This window comes from Mytilus galloprovincialis, chromosome 4 (assembly GCF_965363235.1).
Source record: "Mytilus galloprovincialis chromosome 4, xbMytGall1.hap1.1, whole genome shotgun sequence".
Taxonomy (NCBI): domain Eukaryota; kingdom Metazoa; phylum Mollusca; class Bivalvia; order Mytilida; family Mytilidae; genus Mytilus; species Mytilus galloprovincialis.
Window position 1 is genome coordinate 88492637 of NC_134841.1, and position 24904 is coordinate 88517540.

Consider the following 24904-nt stretch of genomic DNA (forward strand, 5'->3'; position numbering starts at 1 on the left):
TTGCTTCCTTTTGAGAGCATGCTGTTCACTCACATTTTATATGTTACCTTGATTTGTGCAGCATTCGGTATAAATAAACCAGTCTTTGTATTTGTGTTGTAGTAAAGAGGAAGATTCATGTCAAAGCTAATGCTCTATGCACTTCAAGTAAAAGACGAATAGGATCAGTTTCCGATTTTAAGTTGAATATTATTTTTTTTAAAGATTTTTTTGAAAGATACCAAAGGGACAGTCAAACTCATAAATCTAAAACAAACTGACAACGCCATGGCTAAAAATGAAAAAGACAAACAAACAACAGCACACATGACACAACATAGAAAACTAAAGAATAAACAACACGAACCCCACCAAAAAACTAGGAGTGATCTCAGGTGCTCCGGAAGGGTAAGCAGGTCCTGCTCCACATGTGGCACCCGTCGTGTTGCTTATATGATAACAAATCCGGTAAATAGTCTAATTCGGTAGGTCACATTCATGAAAGGAAAGGGGATTGTAGTTACGACGTAAGGAACATATCCGATATCATTTGTGAAACGGTTTATCCATAACGGTCAACCAACTCGTGATGGCGTCCGTAAAATTTACGAAGGGATGATTTTAAATTCACCATTTGGAACCCTTGGTTTAATAAATTTCTTATGATCAGCAACCCTCTATCAAGAAAATCATGATAGGAAATGCAAGCACGGGAATATCGTATCAATTGGGATATATATACCCCGTATGCAGGTGCTGTTGGAATGTTGCTAACTTCTATTATTTCTTCCAAAGATGTGCATGTATAAAGTCAGCCTCATAAGAATAAAGGAACAGTCGGCAAGACGAGGGGCACAGGTTGTTTCCCATAGTAATGCCGATAGCGGCTTCTAAACGCGATTTATCATTTCACTATTTCAAAAAATTAATCATAATAAATTATTCATATATCTTGTAGCTAGTGCCCTTCCAATTTGTTACTTTTTTTGTTCATTGAATCACTCTGATTCAAACAAAAAATTCATCTGAAACTGACATTATCAAGATGCTGGATTTCTTTATTAACAAAATATTTGTTACGTTTTGATGACGTGTTGTTTTCAACAATCTATCGGCATTACTATGGGAAACAACCTGTGCCCCTCGTCTTGCCGACTTGTTCCTTTATTCTTATGAGGCTGACTTTATACATGCACATAAAAAAATTGCAAAAATTTTCATGAAAAAACACATTAGTGTGCATAAAAAAAATTCTATGAGATAGAATTTTGAAATAAATTGTGAGAAGAAAGGTTTCATAATATGTTTTAAGAAAATAAAAAGAAAACATGGTGTCACCGAACTTGTATTCTTGCTACAAGTAAAAATAAAAAAAATCCCTATTAGCCCAGTATAAATTTTGTACTAAAAGAGTTATTTCCCCTTAAATGGCTCATTTGAAAAAAATAATTTTTATACCAAAAAAATTGATATTTGTTAAAATATTTTGAATAATACGATTAATTAACAATTTGTCTTCGATAAGAAAAAAACAGTCTAACCATTGAATTGTGTCTCCAAATTTGCAGATTTAGGCAAATAATTAGACCGATTTTGTACTGCGATTGTGCGATTGTGCAATCCAAAATGGCGGTATACCATGAATCTACCTTAACCTGGTTTGTAATAATATAAGCAACACGACGTTTGCCACATGTGGAGCAGAATCTGCTTACACTTCCAAAGCACCGGAACTCATCCTCATTTTTGTTGGGGTCGGTGTTGCTTAGTCTTTAGTTTTTATGTTGTGTTGGGATCATATCTAAAAAGTTAATTACATTGTATATTTAGAAATCTATACTATGAAATCCGAGCTCCAAAATTATTTTGACCAAACGCATTTGTTGATGTTCATATACGTTAACTCATGTGGTCCGATCAGATTATTCATCATGGAGGGTGTTATTTGCAGATTATCTTGAAATAAAAGGCGGAGAAAATACTTGGCATTTATCAAAACCAGCACTCAATAAAATTAAAAATGAATTTAACCCTGTTTTGGCAAAATGTAATTTCATCATTGGCCTCACTGTGTAAACCTTTCCTGGAGTTCTATGGACTAATCTTTGCACATCTAAAGGAATGCAAAAATGTGGTTCATTCACAAGTCTTTTTCAATTAAATACAATCGGTCACAAAATTGTAGCCGCTATAAAAACAATGGATAACGTATCTTATAATTTCTATAAATATTTTCTAGATAAAAGAAGGAAACCTCGTTCCTTATACAAGAGAAATAGAAATTAAAACTGGTATTTATAATAATATAATCAATTGTCTGGCCGAAGAATAGAAGTTTGGTTTAAGAATTCCTTTACTTATAACAGAAGACCCCAAATTAAGGACATTTCAATATAGATTACTCAATAGAATTCTAGGAACACATACTTTACTTATGAAATGTAATTATAGTGAAACAGAATTGTGAAATTTCTGTACAGGAACTAAAGAAAAATATATTTTTATGTGTTTTATCTTTTGATTTTGGTAATTGATTAGGGACTATCCGTTTTCAATTTTCCTCGGTGTTCAGTATTTTTGTGATTTTACTTTATGTATAGTATTAATATTAACGGTCCCAATTAAAACTCGAGGCTCCAATGAGCCTGTGTCGCTCACATGATATTTTTATTTACAATTGATGCATGAAATAGTGCAACCGTTATACTTTTGCTGTAGTGTCAGAGAAAAATATCAAAACCTGCATTTTCCCCCTATGTTCTATTTTTAGCCATGTCAGCCATGTTGGTTAGCAAGCAGGGTCATCGGACACATTTGTAATAACTAAATACCCTTATGCTTATTTGTGACTAAGTTTATTTAAATTTGTCTCAGTTGCTTCAGGAGAAGACTTTTGTAAAAGATTACAAAAATTTACGAAAAAATTGTAAAATTTGACTTTAAAGGCCAATAACTCCTTATGAGTCATTATTATTTATTTATTATTTACAAGTTTTATCGTTTATATCAATATACAATGTTATTTCCATTGTTTTATGTAATGAAGGTCTACATATAATAGTAATGCTGCAGCTGATTTAATAAGTTTATGTAAATAAATCGGAAAAAAAACTTTGGTTTCTTTATAGTACAATCTGAATAAAATTTGGATCTATTATAATTTTCATTCGTATAGTTCTGGACAAAATATTCAATTTCATGATGTTTGATGTATAGGGAAAACGGTAGTATTACATTTTCCCAGCATTAGGTTGGCCTTTTGTGTACCCAAGACAGGGCGTAGGAAGTCAACTTAAGAACGCTGTGATTGGATGTATTAAAGGGTACAAGTTATTTTTTTATTTTTCTATTAATAACTGCAGTGTGTATATTTACAATATAAATTTTAGATCCTATTGAAATATTTTCTAGAGAATTATTCGAAAATGTTGCATAATTAGTAAAGGTTGAATCTAGTGCATTTGGTTACTATGGAATTTTTCTAAAAATAGTAAAATCACGTGAAGGCCGCGTGGAGTCTGCATGCACAAAGCGTGATAGATATTGTTCGGAACCAAATTGCGTTCTGAAATTCTCTTGACTTTTTATTACTTTAACGTATTCCCAATCATTTATTTATTTAGTATATTGATATATAATTTATGTCAAATTTGCTCTAAATGCTTTAGTCTTAGAGGTATAAACCAAACACTGCATTTTATCCCTTTGTTCTATTTTTAGCTATGTCGGCCATGTTGGTTGGCTAGTGGGTTAATCGGACACATTTTTCAAACTAGATACCCTTATAATGAATTTGAGCAAGTATGACTTAATTTGTCTCAGTAGTTTCAGAGTAGAAGATTACAAAAATTTACAAAACATTGGTTAAAATTTACTATAAAGGACAACAACTCCTTAAGGTTGCATTTCTGTAAATATTGACAATGCAATTTCCCATAGGAACTTTTTTACGGCTAGAACTGTACCACTTTTACAATGAAGTTTTGAAAAAAAATCTTATCCTAGAATTGAAAGATCTTATGCACCACCATTTTTTTCAAAGGTCAAAATATAGGGCTGTGCGGCATATTTTCAACGTTTATATGCCCTGAACTTCTCAGGGTTTAAACTAACACTAATTTTCTTAACTACCCCTACCTTGAATGAAAGGTTACCACAGATTTCAATGTAAACAATATGTTTATTTACTGGTAACATTCCCAAATTATGTCTCTGTGAGATGGAATACAGAGAGCATAACTGGGAACCAGTATGTAAAGAAAATTAATTTTCTATGAATATTCAAGATCTCCCCAAAAGAAGCGTGTTTTGAAAAACAGCTGTATTTACCATGTTTACAAAGTGCAACATTAAGGGGTCAATTGACCATGTTGGTCATGTTGACGTATTTGTGAATCTTACTTTGTTGAACATAATGGCTGTTTACAGTTGATCTCTATCGATAATAATATTCAAGATAATAACCAAAAACTGCAAAATTTCCTTAAAATAACCAATTCAGGGGCAGCTACCCAACAACGGGTTGTCCAATTCGTATGAAAATTTCAGGACAGATAGATCTTGACCAGATGAACAATTTTACTCCAGTTTTGCTCTAAATTACCCCTATGTTCTATTGTTAGCCATGGCGGCCATTTTGGTTGGTTGGCCGGGTCATCGAACACATTTTTTAAACTAGATACCCCAATGATGATTGTGGCCAAGTTTGAATAAATTTGGCCTAGTGGTGTCAGAAGAGAAGATGTTTGTTAAAGTTAACAGACGACGACGGACGCCAAGTAATTAGAAAAGCTCACTTGGCCCCTTTTCGAAAAAAGGATAAAGAAATTTTGATTGCCATTAGAAAATGAGTGTATTTTGGATAGATATCGAACTTTTATCTTGAAACAGGCAGCATATGAACTCTCAAAGAGCTGTAATCTTGCAGAGAGCTTGGTAATCTTTTTACGTGAGCCATTTTGACTAATTTATTAAAACTTGGCTGCTTATGCGTACACCTCGTACAGCGAAACAAACGCACACATTGGTTTCACTCCCGGCGTAAAGCAGATTAAAGGTGGGTTTATACTTCGGTTGCGACGAGCGATGCGACGAATATCTATAATTAAAGATCCTCTTCGTATAATCTAACTGTGTCCTCGGATAAGGACGCATCATGTATTGTTTAAGAGGAAAAGCTTCGTCACCTACAAAAACATATACGGGCAAGTGTTATCTGTACCAGGAAGACAACACGGGGCTGGAATATTAAGTTCTTCATTTTCTGACCGTTGACCTATCTTGGAGTTCGAGAATATACCGCCATCACTAAATCGACCGGGACATCCGACATCTATCATTGTAAAGTTGTAATCTGCATCGCAAACTGCGAGAAGAACAATACTAAACGATTTCTTATAATTAAAGAAATTAGATCCAGAGTTAGCAGGTGATTGAATCGTTACATGTTTACCATCTATTGCCCCTATGCAATGTGGGAAATTCCAAGTACCACTGAATCTTTCCTCAATATTTAACCATTCTTGTCCTGTAGTTGGTGCTTTCAGATATTCTGTGTTGAGACTTCGCCATATTGCATTGCATACTTCAGAAATAGCGTTACAAACAGTTGATTTGGATACCCGGTAAGCAAGAGCTATCGAAGTTTGGGAATCTCCAGAAGCTAAATATCTGCAACAGAGCAGGAAAGAAAATCATAAAAGGATGATAAATTTCAAAATATAAGAAAAGTTTATTTTCTTTACTACTAATACAAGAATTGAAAACGAAAAATTATGTAAAAAATTCCACGTTATTTAAAAACGACATGCACCAGGCAAAATTATGCTTAATACTTTAAATGGTAGAAAACAGTCGTGCGACTTTCTACTTGTTAGCACATATGGCACAAAGAGACCACAGGGCCTTGCGAGCTTGCAAGCACTGGGAGTCTGTAGTCGTTTGTCATCGTTAACTATTTTAACCATATTCGCCTCCATAATAACTGGCCCAATTACTCCGCAAGATATTTATTTTGCAAAAATTGTGATGAATGGTTCCGTACGGAAGTCATAAATGGACACACACAAAAATAGAATTAATCCGTGATCTCGGATTGATAATCCGTGATCCCGGTTTAGTAATCCGTGATCTTGGTTAAATAACTCGTTATCTCAGTTTGATAATCCGTGATCTCCGATTGCTTATCGGTGATCTTGGTGTAATAATCCGCTGTCTCGGATTATTAAACCGAATTCATGGATTATTTAACCTAGAACACGGATTATTAAACCGAGATAACGGACTATTAAAACGAGATCACGGATAATGAATTCCGTGATCTCGGATTATAAATCATTAACAATCCGATATATCGGATTAATTAAACTTTTTATGAGTCCCTTTATGGCTTTCGTATCATGATAGAACGTAAAATGGCATTTGTTAACATGCATTAATGTACTTTCAACATCATAATTATATAATTATTGAGCAAATATATAAATATACAAAAAAATACAGATGAGCGGTTACAGGCTATCATTACACTCTAGTTTATTAGCGAGACCATTTTAAAATGTTTATTTATAGGACTTCTGAAACAGCACACGAAGGTTACAGTACGGACATCTACACGAAGTCCTGGTTCATACCGAATGGCATTAAAATGACCAGAAATTACCAGTGTAAACAACTAAAATGGGAAAACTAACAGGCGGTCAAATCTATACACAAATGAGAAATAACCATGAATTACACGAATAATGACATAATATGATAATAAGAGGAAAGCGCATATAACATGGAAGATACAAGTAGTAATACAAAGATTAATACATTTGCACAACTATAAACAACTACGGATAAGAGTGATACTTTACTTAAAACAGGAAATAAGACAACCTGTTAAGTATTAAATTGAGAAAAAAAAGTAATAAAATAACCATCACAAATAACCCATCCATCACTCCCGCGGAAAACTGCGCATATGGAGAATAATATAGTATATTTGGATAACTTCTTTTGATAAAGGACATACGTGTATACATATGATAGTTTGTCTGTGATCGTAAACGTGTACTAACTTCAATAAATTTGTAGATGGATAACAGGTTGGACAAAAGTATGTGTAAAAAAAAATGTAATTGAGGTCTATTCAATCGAATAGTCAAATATAAATATAGGAATGCAATACATGTTGAAAGTAAGTAATTCGGTTTCAATTGGAAAGTCAAAGCACTGTAAGCGCTATAAGTACAACTATTAAAAAAAATTGAAGACGATAGTTGAAACAATGGTTTCAACCAATAACCAGTGTGTCATTTTTTTTTGCAATTCTGGTGATGTAACTTATCAAAATACATGTACCACTGTCTTATTTTCATATACATTGTTTTACATGATTGAAAACATGAATATGTATTCGAAGAAAATTATGCCACATTCAATATATCTTTAGTCAGTTTTTTTGATATTTTCAATAGTCATTGTAATATGACGTGATGTTTTCGCTTTGTGAATAAACCATACTCTAAATCCAATAAAATTAGTTCGCACATGCGTTCAAAATTCCTCCCACGGAAAAATCACATTGCCAGTCGTTTATTTGTGTACAAACAAAAAAGGGAGGTTCGTGGAAAAGCCTACACATACGCTCTACACTTTAAACACACTGGACATAGAAATAACCTTAATTGTTCTAATTAGAATCGAAATAATTTATGTAAGCTATTCTTTATTGTAGTTTTGAACATGGATAGGCAATGTATTCGTGTTATTTTAGCCCTCTCTATCGCTCGGGCAAAAATAATCACGAATTTAATGCCTACCTTTGTTAAAACTACAATTAAGTATAGCCTGCATCAATTATTTCTTAATTTTAATATTTTGACTAGGCTTTTAATAGGCTTATAACACAAATATTGTTTTTTTGTGTTTGATGCCCTGCATGCAAGTCTTTTATAGAAAAAAAAAAACATCATCGTTTTTCAAGAGCCTTTCATGAGGATAGTCTTTTTATTTCTAGAAAAACATTTTTTGAAAGAAGTAATTTGATTACCGTAACGTCATTGCCAATCTTTCAGTAGCACTGATTGGATACAAATGTGTCCTGGGTCTTTCAAGCAGGGGACACACTTTTCTTGCCAACTTTTCAAAATGCTCCCGTGACATACGAAAGTATAGAATGTGATATTCTGGATCAAGTCTCATTTCCTGCACAAGATTTGCATAGTCTCCTTGTCGTCTTCTTTGGGCCAATATTGATCTTGTGTATTTGGTTCTTTTTCTTCTACTACTAAGTCTGTTGTACAGCAACCATATACCAGTCATGTGCATCAAATATACATGAACTAAAGAGTTGGTTTCATTTTGTACTATCTTCTCCATTTTAAATAGCTGTTTTGTTTACAAAAATCGCTAAGCAACGCGAACTAAAAACGATCGTGGCGACACGATTTTTTAGTATCGCATCGCGTCACATCGCTGCATCATTTTGTCGCATTGCTACGCCTTCGATAGCATCGCATCGCTTGTCGCATCGCTGCTGCTACCGAAGTATAAACCCAGCTTAAAGTGACCAAATTTATATTTCCCGTCAACCTTTGTGTTTTGCATTTATAAAAGTGATTGGCATTATTCATTATGAAACTTTATAGCTTTGCAACTCAATAGATAGCCAAGACTCGAATATTTGTTCTCGAACTCTATTAATACCCATAGAGTGATCTTCGTTGCCGTTTTAGCCTGAGTTGGCTAAACACTTAGCTTCAGATTGTGTGTTTTTCCCCGATTCTTTCGCCAATTCGAAGCATATATCCCAGAAAGTGCGATTTGTTTTTGCAGTTTATAGCCTTTCCCCTTTCCCATCTATCACGCATGATAATAAAAATAAACACAGCTCGAGCCTTCCCTTTTTAACTTTAGAAGCCATGCTGGCTTACATTTGCTGGTACCTCGCGTATGTCTTCGTCAATCGTACCGGGAGGAAAATTTCAGAAACCAGTTTTGTTGTGGAAAGGAGAGAAATTATTGAACTTTTATATTTTCAACCTCAAGATAATATATACCGACGATACATAAAGAAAATTTACAGCGTTCTCTTTTCAATTTTCGAAAAATACGATCCGATCAGTGGGTTAGTAAACATATAGTTAACAAATGTTGACCTACTTGTGTATGTTTAAAAAAGAAGACATCAGTCTGGAAAAAATACATGATATTTTAGTGTACTTACAAAATCTGTAAGCTTGGATTCTCCCCGAATGCATTGTCAGCTATATTTGCTATCTGGTTTCTTACAATATTTCTAAATAGAGAAACAGCATACCATTTATCAACAGCTTAACTGATATTTCAAAACTAAACAATAAATTAGTTTATATACATAAAAAACTATGCACTCCATATTTCACTTGTCGCTCCTGTTGTGTTGTTCAAGTAATAAAATGCAGTTTGATTAGCACAGGCTGTTTATTTAAGTTTTAACTAAACAAGAACTGACTGTGTTTTCTCAACTTTACAACAGTTTAAGTTTTATACTTCCTCAAAACCTAAATGGTGTTTTTGTCTTATCTGTTCTTTTTTATTTTATTTTCTGTCAATCTTTTACATAAAACTTAGCTTTTTTTCTTTTAAATGTTATTATATGCACAGATAAAACTGGTTCTATCCAATTGTTTCACTTGACGGTTTCGAATTATAGATGATTCAAAATACTTCTTTCAGTAAAATAAAGCAACCTAATAAAGCTAATTAGTCATTCTCCCGGTATAAACCACCCATCAATGTAGACATAAAACAAATACTTGCACCAAATAACCAAGTATAATCAATACTTGTACCAAATATCCAAGTATAACCAATACTTGTACCAAATATCCAAGTATACATAAATACTCTGAATATGCACGCCATTAAAGGCTATAATAAATACCAAAGACTTTGTAAAGTGGATAGTCGCTCGAAAACGCCGATGCTCTATATTTAATAAGAAATAAACACAATTCATACATATATATCTACACATATCATATATAATTCAAACATCAGTATCAAACAAAAATCTCTCCAAATATAAAGCTTAATAAACTTTAACCAAAATTAAAATTTACCAAGAAAATTCGACTGCTCAGATTGACGATGTCGTGCTGAATGAATACATAGGCAATAAAATACCGCGAAAATAATTTTGAAGCGGGAAAACATTACGCCCTCTATGCTACATATGATGAAACACCCAGGATAAATTAATTTCACTCTAATGCACTGCCCGTTTAAACGAATGAAATTAACAGATCATTTTCCAGTTTTAATCATTAACCTATACTCTGAAATGAGACTAGATTATTTCATCGGTTAATTCATTAACTATTTTTAACCTTTGACAAAATTGTTTTTTGAACAGTATCATCTATGGGATATATTAATAATTAATGGAATATCTTGTTGTCCATTCGTTTGATCTGTTTTATCATTTGATTTTGCCATTTGATTAGGGACTTTCCGTTTTCAATTGTCCTCGGAGTTCAGTATTTTTCTACTATATTAAAAATATTCTATTATCTGGTTGACTACAATTTTAAACTTTAAATTCAATAAACAACAAATTATGTTGTGCATGGAGACATTTAATATATTTTGTTTAAATATACTTTTTCACTTTTTTGGTGTCTTGGAAAATGTTGTTTGTGCTGTTTTTATACCCTTCTACAACGAAATTTGTTTTACATGCACACGTATAAAAATTTCGGTTTTTATCCAACGTAATCATACTTGTATTTAAATCATTAAATGGTATGGTTCCTAACTATTTACAAGAAAATTTTCATTTTACTGATAATCAAAATTATAACTTACGTTCAGCTGATGAAAAACTATTAAATCTTCCAAAACCAAAAACAAATTTTGTAAAGAAAACATTTACATATTCATGTTCTCAAATATGGAACAGTTTACCAAATGAAATAAAAATGAGTAATACACTTGTATCTTTTAAAACAAAATGTTACGAATTTTTTCATCAATTGTGCAAATTAACATGCTTTTTCATTATTATTTAAATACAATTGTATATTGTGTATAATATAACTTTATAATACTCTATGTACTTATAAATATGTTATTATTATTTTGAGGACTCTCAGGAAGATTAGTTTTAACTAATGGGATCATCCTCTTGAAATAAAGATTATTTATTTATTTATTTATTTATTTAGGTTTGAACGTAGTTTTCAATTTAGACTCGTTTATATATCTATATATATATATTTTCTGTGACTGTATATTACATTAATTTGTAGGATCCTTTACTATAGATAATTAAGCTGATCTGTAACAATAACATCTTCATGCCTTATATATCATGTACTGTAGTACGCCGATAGATTAAAACTGACGAGGAAAGGTAACACACGGCCAGCGAAAGCTCTTTTTTTGAGAGCCCAGGTGGTCGTGTGGTCTAGCGGGACGGCTGCAGTGCAGGCGATTTGGTGTCACGATATCACAGTAGCATGCGAGGCGAGGGAAGAACCAAATATTTGCGAAAGCAAATTTACAGATCTAACATTGTTGGGTTGATGTTTAGACAAGTTGTATAAAAACTATAACACAAATTCCCTAGGGAAATTCCCATACGTTTCGGCCATTACGGCCTTCTTCATTGGAATCAATGAAGAAGGCCGTAATGACCGAAACGTATGGGAATTTGTGTTATAGTTTTTATTATACAATCATTCAGAGACTTTATATATATATATATATATATATATATATATATATATATATATATATATATATATATATAGATAAGTCTGAAAATAACACCAAACAGTGTTAGAGTTAGATTTTCTGCTGACAAATTTTTGTCCGTCCCTCAGCGGGATTCGAACTCACACCTTTGATACACTACAGCACCAATCGCTTAGCCTCATGTCCAGCGCTCTAGACCACTCGACCACATCCACTATATTAAAATATATATATATATAAGTACGTCTGAGTCAGTGACAACTCTACAACAGATGTATCCATCGGATCGCCATCAATGATGGTGATACATGGCTGTGTACATAATGTATATACAACTCGTCTAAACATCAACCCAACAATGTTAGATCTGTAAAGTTGTATATATATATATATATATATATATATATACAACTCGTCTAAACATCAACCCAACAATGTTAGATCTGTAAATTTGCTTTCGCAAATTTTTGGTTCTTCCCTCGCCGGGATTCGAACCCATGCTACTGTGATATCGTGACACCAAATCGCCTGCACTGCAGCTGTCCCGCTAGACCACACGACCACCTGGGCTCTCATAAAAGAGCTTTCGCTGGCCGTGTGTTACCTTTCTTCGTCAGTTTTAATCTAGCGGCGTACTACAGTACATGATATATAAGGCATGAAGATGTTATTGTAACAGATCAGCTAAATTATCTATAGTAAAGGATCCTACAAATTAATGTAATATACAGTCACAGAAAATAATTATATTTATAAGTACGTCTGAGTCAGTGACAACTCTACAACAGATGTATCCATCGGATCGCCATCAAAGATGGTGATACATGGCTGTGTACATAATGTATATACAACTCGTCTAAACATCAACCCAACAATGTTAGATCTGTAAATTTGCTTTCGCCAATTTTTGGTTCTTCCCTCGCCGGGATTCGAACCCATGCCACTGTGATATCGTGACACCAAATCGCCTGCACTGCAGCCGTCCCGCTAGACCACACGACCACCTGGGCTCTCATAAAAGAGCTTTCGCTGGCCGTGTGTTACCTTTCTTCGTTAGTTTTAATCTAGCGGCGTACTACAGTACATGATATATAAGGCATGAAGATGTTATTGTAACAGGTCAGCTAAATTATCTATAGTAAAGGATCCTACAAATTAATGTAATATACAGTCACAGAAAATAATTATATTTATAAGTACGTCTGAGTCAGTGACAACTCTACAACAGATGTATCCATCGGATCGCCATCAATGATGGTGATACATGGCTGTGTACATAATGTATATACAACTCGTCTAAACATCAACCCAACAATGTTAGATCTGTAAAGTTGTATATGTATATATATATATACAACTCGTCTAAACATCAACCCAACAATGTTAGATCTGTAAATTTGCTTTCGCAAATTTTTGGTTCTTCCCTCGCCGGGATTCGAACCCATGCTACTGTGATATCGTGACACCAAATCGCCTGCACTGCAGCTGTCCCGCTAGACCACACGACCACCTGGGCTCTCATAAAAGAGCTTTCGCTGGCCGTGTGTTACCTTTCTTCGTCAGTTTTAATCTAGCGGCGTACTACAGTACATGATATATAAGGCATGAAGATGTTATTGTAACAGATCAGCTAAATTATCTATAGTAAAGGATCCTACAAATTAATGTAATATACAGTCACAGAAAATAATTATATATATATATATATCGGTGGGTTAATCTTTTGTGTATTTACAAAATAAATATTCACTATTTAATTTCGAATTTTTCTTTTACCTTTATCATAGAGTCGTAAGTCAATAAGAGTCAGTTACAGACAAAGATATATATGATTTGTCACTATGGAGTTTTATCAGCTTAAAAGAGGGACGAAAGATACCAAAGGGACAGTCAAACTCATAAATCTAAAACAAACTGACAACGCCATGGCTAAAAATGAAAAGGACAAACAAACAACAGCCCACATGACACAACATAGAAAACTAAAGAATAAACAACATGAACCCCACCAAAACACTAGGGGTAATCTCAGGTGCTCCGGAAGGGTAAGCAGATCCTGCTCCACATGTGGCACCCGTCGTGTTGCTTATGTGATAAAAAAATCCGGTAAATAGTCTAATTCGGTAGGTCACATTCATGAAAGGGAAGGGGATTGTAGTTACGACGTAAGGAACATATCCGATATCATTTGTGAAACGGTTATTCCATAACGGTCAACCAACTCGTGATGGCGTCCGTAAAATTTACGAAGGGATGATTTCAACTTCACCATTTGGAACTCTTGGTTTAATAGCTTCCTTGTGAGCAGCAACCCTATATCAAGAAAATCATGATAGGAAATGCCAGCACGGGATTATCGTATCAGTTGGGAGTATGCAGGTGCTGCTGTAATGTTTCTACTTAGAAATGGAAAGTTCACAATTGGAAAGCTGAAATCATCTCTTTTGTCGTAAAGTTTTGTTTTCAACCGACCCTCATTGTCAATTTCTAGATGTAAGTCAAGATATGAGGCCGACTTAACTGTATCTGTAGTATCCTTTATCTCTAGCTCGATAGGATAGATGCGTTCCACATAGTCACCAAATTTTGAATTATTTAGTGAAAGAGCATCATCTATGTAGCAAAAAGTAGAGTTAAAGGATATTGCTAACTTCTTATCTTTCTTTCTAAGAAGTTCCTGCATGAAGTCACCCTCATAATAATAAACAAGTCGGCAAGTAAAGAGGCACAGTTTGTTCCCATTGGAATGCCGACAGTCTGCTGAAAAACACGTCCTCCGAACGTAACAAATATGTTGTCAATCAAGAAATCATGCATCTTGATAATATCATTTTCAGAGAATTTTTTGTTCGAATCAGAGTGATTCTTTACAAAGTAGGATTTATCCCTCCCTAAGACAAGATACTTGTATCTACGTTGGCCATTCTTTTTAACGAAGCAAAGCAATACCAACTCTTTCAATTTGTCTTTTAGTTTGGAATGTAGAATACTGTGTAAAGAGTAGAAAGTTCAAATGTTTTAATACTGTTACACGATGAAAGAGAGTTAGATTGTATGTACTCTAAAAGATCTTTGGAATTTTTAAGTATCCACATCTGATTCACGCCCCCTTTAGAATAGGCAGTTTCACAATAACTTTGAAGCCCGTCTTTGATTGCAGATAAAATAGATGTTAATAATTTCGAAAGAAGTTTCGTGGAGCATTTGGAAGACCCAGCAATATACCGTTGTTTGTAAGGACACTTATGTAGTTTAGGTATCCAATATAGTGATGGCAGATCCAGTTCTTCATCTTTGGTTGAAATTCCAAAGGAACACTGAACAGACCTTTGATTATCTAGGATGTCCTCTTTGGTAAGTGTCGTGAGGGTATATGTTGAGTTTCCAAGTGAATTGTCAATACCTAATTCGTTTATCAAGCAGTTAATGTAATATGTTTTACACACAAAAGCGATGTTGTTTGGGGCTTTATCTGCGGGGACAACAACATATTTGTCATGGAGGTAGGATAGGTGCTTTGCAACATTTGGGTCTTTAAAGATTGACGTAGCATGGGCATTGATAGACCCATTCAGTTTCTTAATTCTGATTTGTATCAATTAATCAATTAATTGTCATCAATGTAGTCTAAAAATCATAATTGCATTTTTAGCGATATATGATAAAGCTCATGGTAATATATAATGCGATCGTTCAACTTGAATATCATTTTTGTACACCTACAAAATATGTAAGCTTGGAACGGTTCTCAATACATTATCATTTATTTCTGCTATCTGGTTCCTCCCCATGTGTCTAAAAGTAAAAACAGCATATCATTAATAAAAATCTTGAATGTTATTTTTTAAAGATTATTTATTCACAAAACTATACTATAAGCATTCCTTACTTTACTTGCCGCTCTTGTTGTGTTGTTTATGTCATTAATGTTGCATAATTTTAGCACTATTGCTGGTTGTTTCAATTTCATCAGAACACATTCTAATTTTATTTACTCTCTATTATTACATTTAAAGATTTATGCATCCTCATCATCTGAATTGTGTAAATTTTGAAATTATAAGAAACTAAAGTTTCAACTCCTTCGGGAAAAGTAACCCTTAGATTCATTTAGCTCTTTTTTAAGTTGGTATATGGTGACATAGCTCTTCAACAGTTTAGTTTATCATACATTCTTGTTTTTCAAATATTCAGCTTTGAGCGTTAATGATGAAGGTAATTCTAGAAAAGCTCTTGAACGCATGAAATTTTTACATGTTGATTTCATTTTTGTTATGTTTTTAATATCTAGTAAACTTTACCCAAAAAAAATCCATTTTGATTATCAAAATGTTTGGGTTTTTTTGTAATTATCATTTTTTTCAGTAGACACAAAGATTTTAAACTTTAAAATTCAATAATCAATAAAACTATTTACCGCCTGTAGGAATTTTTAGATTCTGATAACATATCTGACGGTAAGGTTATCATTTGTATACTAAAAATAATTTTTAGGGCTTGGTTTTGCAAATTTCGTTGATGCATTATCTATGAGTCGTAAAAATTTATTAGTTAAAAAGATTGGGTTGACAGAATAGACTGTAAATAACATAAATAAGCTTAATGGTCATCAATGGGTCAAACCCACTTTCAAATGTGCTTTTATACGTCATGTGATAAAGCAGCTAGTTAGCGGATTTAATTGTATGAATGATGCTTACGATAGTAGAGATTGATGTGTAAAATTAATATTAATAAAACTGTAAGATTTAAACAGATCATATCGCGATCATGCAACTCCTTCTAGTCCTGGATTTTAGTGTAACAAGACTATGTAAGAACGATCTTTTCAAATCATATAGAAATGGATCGACTATTCAGATCGAAGTATGATTCGTGTTAATAAGTCTTTGGTCTTCTATGTTGTGTGTTTGTATACCGGTGTTTGTCATTGATCGATTTTCGTTTTTGGCCATCGCATTGCCAGTTTTTTTGTTTTCTTTTATTCCTTTGATATCCTTCGCTTGGCTTTTAATGAAAGCTAGTGCAAAAACCATGACAAAAGAAAAACAGTCAAGTAGTTTGTTCTGTAAGTATTATAGCTATATGCTCGACTGTTTTACAGGTAACCAATTGGTTATCAAAATATCTTGGGGTGTTGAGCATTTGGCATTTGTGCTAAAGCTAATGCTAACCCAAATATTGGCAAAAAGCACTTTTTTAGCTCATCTGGCCCGAAGGGCCAAGTGTGATTTTCTAATCATTTGGCGTCCGTCGTCCATTGTCCGTCGTCCGTCGTCGTCGTCCGTTGTCGTTAACTTTTGAAAAAATCTTCTCCTCTGAAAAATAATACATACAGACTTCGTCCCCATTCACAGGTTATGCCTGCCTCATATTATCTTGAATAATATTATAGATAGAGATAAACTTTAAAAAGCATTAATGTTCAGCAAGATCTACAACAAGTCAACATGACCAAAATGTTCAGTTGGCCCCTTAACGAGTTATTGCCCTTTATATCAATTTTTGTCAAGTTTTCGTCATCTTTTACAAAAATCTTCTCTGAAACAACTCAGACAAATTTTACCAAACTTGTCCAAAATCATCATTAGGGTATGCAGTTTGAAATGTGTCCGATGACCCCGCCTGCGAACCAAGATGGCTTACATGGCTAAAAATAGTACATAGGGTAAAATGCAGCTTTTGACTAAAATCTCAGAAACCAAAGCATTTAGTGCAAATCTGAAGATGATCAATTTGTTTTGTTAGGTCAAGGTATTTCTGCTCTGAAATTTTCAGACCAATCAGGCAACCCGTTGTTTGGTTGCTGCCCCTGAATTGGTAATTTTAAGAAAATTTTGCAGCTTTTGGTTATTATCTTGAATATTATTATAGACAGAGATAAACTGTAAAGAGCAATAATGTACAGGAAAGTAAGACCTACAAATAAGTCGACATGATCAAAATGGTCAATTGATCCCTTAAGGAGTTATTGCCCATTATAGTCATTTTTTATAAATTTTGTAAATTTTTACAAAATATTAAAACTCCTGGGATAGATTCATAGGTTCATTATGGATAGAGATAATAGTAAGCAGCAAGAATGTTCAGTAAAGTAAGATCTATAAACACATCACAATCACCAAAACACAATTGTGTCATGATTCCATCTGTGTCCTTCATTTATGATATGCACATAGACCAAGGTGAGCGACACAGGCTCTTTAGAGCCTCTAGTTTATACGTGGTTTAGAATTCCATGTTTAAAAGTTTGTGACTGGTTCAGACGGTATTGGTACTATGATTGGAATTTTGAAACAGACGATGATCTATTTTTTGGTGTTTTTGTTTGCAATTGATATTACTTTACTTACAACTTGTACGTATCATTCGGTAGGTTTGATGGAATGGCGTCCAATCCCTTATTTTCACAAGACACAGACTGACCAAATGGAACATAGTATGAAGAGCAAGAACAGCCCACTGGACAACTACTCGTAGATCCTGACAGTAGGGTTATCACAATCAATATTAGAAAAGTCAGCCTTTGTTTATTCATCTACAAAGTAGAAAAAAATTGTGACTTAGTAACAAGATTCATATTCCACAAATGATACCTGTCATAAAACGAACTCTAAGACTTATTACAACTTTGATGATGTTCGGATAGATAGGTGAAACGAGAACAGGATTATGAAAACTAATCATCAAAGGTACCTGGCTTATAATTTTGTGTATCACATGTACATTTTTCCCTACAAAAAAAAACATCATGTGTGAAGCTAGTAAAAATTTCTAGGCCAGATAAGGTACTGCTTTCCTGACTAAGGGTTAAAAGAATATTCATATAAGGCTTGAATAGCATAGGTAATATATCGAGCATATGTCTTGTTAATAGTAAATAAGTATATGTATAGAACATAAGTTGATCACAACGTAAATATTTTATATAAGTAAGAATACAAGTGTTCCTTAAAAAAACATATATAAAAAGATATTCTGACACTTATTTTTATTATACATAAAGAGCCTTGGTTTTGTTTTATTCTTACGACACTTTATTGAGAATTTATCTTGTTTCGTCTGTTTTTATCTTGTTATCTTGTACGTATCTATTGGTTTACAATGCTAAGCTATTATCACGTACAATATCAAGCGAGATCTCACAAACATGTTTAACCCCGCCGCATTTTTGCGCCTGTCCCAAGTCAGGAGCCTCTGGCCTTTGTTAGTCTTGTATTATTTTAATTTTAGTTTCTTGTGTACAATTTGGAAATTAGTATGGCGTTCATTATCACCGAACTAGTATATATTTGTTTAGGGGCCAGCTGAAGGACGCCTCCGGATGCGGGAATTTCTCGCTACATTGAAGACCTGTTGGTGACCTTCTGCTGTTGTTTTTTTTTTTATGGTCGGGTTGTTGTCTCTTTGGCACATTCCCCATTTCCATTCTCAATTTTAATTACCAATACAAAGACCAGAGAATCACACAGCTGAAAATGTTTTCATTTCAGACAACATAAAGATGCTTCATTTGTTATTGACATAAGTTTTCGAATGCCTTATGGAAATGGTTTCAAAATGACAGTAGGCTTTCTTGTTGGAGCTAGATATGACTCTCAAAACGCCTATTTATAATTATTCGTATGAATAAGCAGAATGCGTGCACGTAAGAAGAATGAATAAAAGAGGAACGAAAGATACCAGAGGGACAGTCAATAAGAGAGGCGGAAGAAACCAAACACTAAAACATACTGAAAAAGCCATAGCAGGACTAAAAGACATACAACAGTTTATAAAACACAACATAGAAAACTAGACTAGACTGAGCAATATGAAACCCAAAAAATAATCGGAGGATCTGAGGTTCTCATGAATAGTAAGCAGATCCTGTTCCCAGGTAGAACCCGTGATTTTACTCATTTAAGTCTATACCTGGAGACAAGTCTAATTTGGTTGGTCTAATTCAAGAAAAAGGACCGGTGTATGTTTATGACAATTGGTTGGGTTCGTGTTACTTACTCTTTAGTTTTCTATTGTTTGTTTTTTTCCCTTTTTATTTTTAGCCAGACGTTGTCAGTTTATTTTCGATCTATGAGTTTGACTGTCCCTCTTGTATCTTTCGTCCCTCTTTTGGTACATATCCGTCATCAAATTGAAGCTTGCTGGCTATACTGGATATCGTTTAAGTAAAACGAGAAAGCACAAACTGACTAGTCAACTGTAAAAGGTTCCGAAAAGAAAATGTGAAACAATTCTTACGGCAAAATTACCGGTCTAAATATGTAGAACAAAAATTCAGAATTCCAAGGCAAATGCAAAAACAGGAAGTCCATAAAAACTGGCAAAATCAAACGTTATAAACAAACTGAACGCGTGAAAACCAACTGTCAAATTTCTGATATTTCAACCTGGTTTCATACCAAGCTATATCTCATTTATAACAATTCAATTTACGAAAACAAACAACAACTATTAAATTGTTTCGCACTTCAAATCAATATCTCTCGTGGAGGACTTTAATATGATATTTGAAATTTTATGACAACATTAAAGTTCGTTCAGTGTCTTAAGATGGAGAGAATAATTTAGTAGTAGCTATACTGTGGATTCATTTATTTTCGTGGGTATCAATTTTCGTGGATTACTGAGAACTTGCATATTCGTGGACATTTGATTTCGTGGTTTTGTCCATCTTTGTATGCAAAGATTATTGAAAATATGTTATTCGTTGAACATTTGAATTCGTGGTTCACCGGTAACCACGAAATCCACGAAAATTGGTATCCAACGAATAATAATGAAACCACAGTATGCAATCTTTGCAACCGCGGTGATAATCAAATAAATGCAGACCAAAACATATCCGAGTCGCCACATAGTGTTAACAATATATTGACCAACATTAAAAATGTATGGCTGGCAATATCACATAAAAAACGATCCAGATGGGGTAAAAGCAATATTTGTTAACGAAAGTATCTATATAAGGATTGATGCTTATCGGAAGAACTTCGGTTTACGCACACAAAAATATTCGAAGGGATGGAACATATAAAGACAGACATTCAGAAAAACGGTAAAATGTGAAAACAGTAATAAACAAACTCAAACTCCTTGGTGAAGGATTAGTTCTTTAAAGGATGATAATTCCACTTTCTTTCGTACAATCCCACAAACCTCAATGCAAATCCAACATTAAAAAGGTTAGAAAAAGAATTTGCCATCACTGCTGATGTTTTGTAAATGTAAAAAGAATTAGAATTAAAAAAAAAAACAGTTAATAATATTATACAGAAAAAGGTTGAGAGTTGACAAGTAGTAACATGCCAACAGGGGACAAAATACTTTGAGAAATTGGAAAACCAACTACAAAAATTATTGTTATTTTAGAAATATCGTGATAGATCTTTTTTAACACTTCAGTTAGTTGAAAATATGATTTTTCTTTTCAGTAAATGTCCTCAGAAAGAGAACTTTACAAGTGACTGTCCAAATGAATAGATGGATAAAAAATTATAAAACAACTTTAAGAAAGACAATTCAAAAAGAAATGACAGCTTAATATCAAGAATAGAAAACCCCAAAAAAATGAAGTTGAACCTTAAGACAAGAAAAAAAGAAACTCAAAACATAAAAATAAACTTATTTAACATATGTGGGTCATGGTTGAAGACCGTGTGGTGACCTATAGTTGTTAACGTTTATGTCTTGTGGAGAGATCTCATTGAAAAGCATACCACATTGTTATTACCATGCTGACCAATCTTAGTAGCAAAAGACAATTTTAGAACAATATAAGCAATTAAATTCAAAAAGAATATCTGGTTAAAGACATAAAAAAGAAAAGGATACTAAAGTAGAATATGCTAGACAAGCTGAGGGTATCTTCTAGAGTGCAAAATCAAAAAAATAACAATACTTCTAAAACAGATCAGGAATGAAATTCATAGACAAAAGGGCAAAAAGACAAAAAGACATTAATAGATTCGTCACTCTAAACTGATAATTAGCATCTCGGAAAGGAAGAACACCACATAGACCAGCATGGAGTAAACAAGACTGAAACAGGATGTGTTTGCTGTGTTCAAGACCGACTGGTAGATAAATAAAGGCAACAGTAGTATACCGCTGTTCAAACTCATAAATCCATGGACAAAAAACAAAATCGGGGTAACAAACTAAAACTGAGGGAAACGCATAAATGTAAGAGGAGAACAACGAAACAACACTACAATGTGACACACACAGAAACGGACCAAGCATCAGACAAAATCCCACGAGAATAACAAATATAACATCAAAACCAAATACATGAATTAGGGATAGACAAGTACCGTGACACGTCTTATCGCAATGTCAATTTACACTCAAAAATAAAAGAAAACAAACGACGCAACGTTAAATTGTAACACACAGAAACGAACTATAATATAACAATTGCCATATTCCTGACTTGGTACTTGGGCTCTTTGGTCAGGTTGTTATCTCTTTGGTAGATTCACCTTTTTAATTCTCAATTTTATTTATATATTATGATCTCAACAAAAAAACTAAGACAAAATTTACGTCTACGTATAATACATGTATGCATATTACAGTCTTTTATGTTGATATTTATCCTATCCGAAGCTAAATAACTTTGATAACAAAGACGCATTCTTTATGTAATATACGTAGCATCAACATAAAAACGATTGTTATCTCGATTATTTAATATTAAATCTGAATTATCAAAGATACTATCATTTATATTCTTTATATATTAACAGCAAAATTAATTAAAGCCAATAGCTATTTATATAAATTAAACAAATATTGCATCCAAAACTATACAAAAAACACACAACACAATGTATTAAGATACTAGTATAAAAACAACATAAATACTTACATTAGCTGTTATGATAATTTACGCTTGATTGATCTGTTCTAAAACCTCTATTAGAAAAATAAAACTACTTAATATACTATATGATAATATTTCTTATAAAGGAGTAAAGATCCTGTTTGTTGATAGATGTTTCAAGTTGCAAAACGAAAGCTTTGTAACATAGTAAGGAACGCATGTAAAGAATGTATGACTTTATCATGTTTATGGATTTGTTGTATTATTATAAATCATTGTGTACATTTATAATCATATACATTCATATACATTGGTTATTATGTAGCGTGTTATATACTGTTTGTTACTAGAACACAACATGGAAACCAAATGAGCGTATAACCTCTTATAGATGGTTTATGTTCTTGTCATACATTGCACATGTGTTATTGTTTGAATGATATATGAAGTGTATGCGCATGTGCTCAAAACTTGCTATCTCGTTAAGTACTCGTATAAGTGCTCAAGATATAAACCTCTTATATATAACATCAAAAAACATCCTGAATTGTATATTCAAATTAAAAATAATCACTTTAACTACTTTACTTTCTCAAATGTGGGACTTTTAATAAATAAATTTATCGACAAAACAGAGCTATCACTATTTAAAAGAGTAAAAAAAGTAATAAATGTATACTTTTTTAATTTTAGTATCTATACATTTTAAAGGAAAAGTGTGGTATGTTTTCATTAATTTGCCTCTACAATAAAAGAACATGATACGGGATAGATTTGATATAATGCAAAACTTTTCATTACACGTTTAAAACAATAAGAGAATAATATTACAATTGCATCACATGCTTGTGACCGATTATTAAATATAAAAGTGTACAAATGTGTTGCTTTACAATAACTTGACATCGTACAATGTAATGTGCAACCCATAATGAATGTCCATTTTTGGAGTTACATGTACATTACATTGTATGCCTGTTTTTTGTTGTTGTTTTTTTTTTTACATGAATAATAATATACCATTTTTCACTATTTCAAATTACCAAGTCTTCTCGTTTTTAAGAACAGTCATCTAATGTAATATCGGACCATATAATGCTATCCTGATTATTATTTTTCGAAGACAAAAAAGTTTTGGCAGTCAAAAGTGATATAACAATAAATGCTAAATAGTTCGTGTGAAGTTGTTAACCTGCTTTCCGCGTTATGCTTGTTGTTATAAGAAAGAAAAAAAACATATAGTACCCACCATTTTTAAGTTAATATAATAGATGACTTACCTTAATATACAACTTACAACTGATTCGTTCCTTGTTTCGTGTATTTAATTAATGTTACATTTTGATTGTAACTGGATACTATTTCTATCGTTTATATCAAAATTAATGTGATTTATACCACTCAAAATGAGACATTGGGCGTGTGTGTGCTTAATCGAACGAGAAACGAATAACAACTATGTTTAATGTGATCGTTAAGATAGGATACATTTTCTTGCATTTTTTTGCAAAATATGATATTTTTGGCAGAATATAAGTCAGAAAATGCATATTTCAATGTTTGCTTGAAATACAACACACCTTGGAGAGTTAGGATTGCCAAGAGAATCCCCTTCATACGGTCAGCCTTTTATTTTATCAATCCTGAAATACCACGGTGTGCTATACAACACGAAACCTTAAATTTTGCATTATCGATTGCAAAATTTATATAAAAAAGAAAAATCACAAAAAAACTGAACTCAGAGGAAAATCAAATCGGAAAGTCCCTAATCACATGGGAAAATCAAATGACAAAACACATCAAAAACGAATGGACAACAACTGTCATATTCCTGACTTGGAACAGGCATTTTCAAATGTAGAAAATGGTGAATTAAATCTGGTTTTATACCACTAAACCTCTCACTTTGTACGACATTCTCATCAAATTCCGTTAAAATCAGTCACGTTAACCTTAAATAACGAATGAAAACAATGGTATTCCTAAGAGCAAACAGCTGTTTAATACCATTAATGCCATCCATGTATGATGTACGTTTAAAGGGGCTTTATTAGCATATTCGTATTCGTGTTAACCAATTTGACTCGAATTCTAATATTTGATCTATTACAAACTAAAATGTAAATCCAAATTACATATATTAAAAAAGAATTAAAAATACATAGACTTATTATAATGTATCAGCATTTCGTGTTTGTTTTAGCTTAGACGCGATCCAATTAACTATCGAGATAACCTCGAAAAAATGTCAATGGTCTCGTACTCGATACAAACACAACAAAAGTATAACTAAGTGCAATCGTATCATGACGATTTGTCTTGGTCTGTTTAATTTCATGTACAAGATTAAAGAAAGTGTGAATATCA

General features: G+C 33.0%; 1 protein-coding gene across 4 annotated transcripts in view; it reads right to left on the minus strand.

Moving 5' to 3' along the window:
* Positions 1–24904, minus strand: part of LOC143073308 (uncharacterized) — a 129020-nt gene that overhangs the window by 99810 nt on the left and 4306 nt on the right. For all 4 annotated transcript variants that reach the window (XM_076248741.1, XM_076248740.1, XM_076248738.1 and 1 more), the window contains 4 exons: positions 22580–22626; positions 18060–18244; positions 15430–15501; positions 9194–9265 (listed from right to left, as the gene is read on the minus strand). In XM_076248741.1, coding sequence (XP_076104856.1) covers positions 9194–9265; positions 15430–15501; positions 18060–18244 — 329 coding nt within the window. In that variant the 5' untranslated portion in view covers positions 22580–22626. The remainder of the gene's footprint in view (positions 1–9193; positions 9266–15429; positions 15502–18059; positions 18245–22579; positions 22627–24904) is intronic.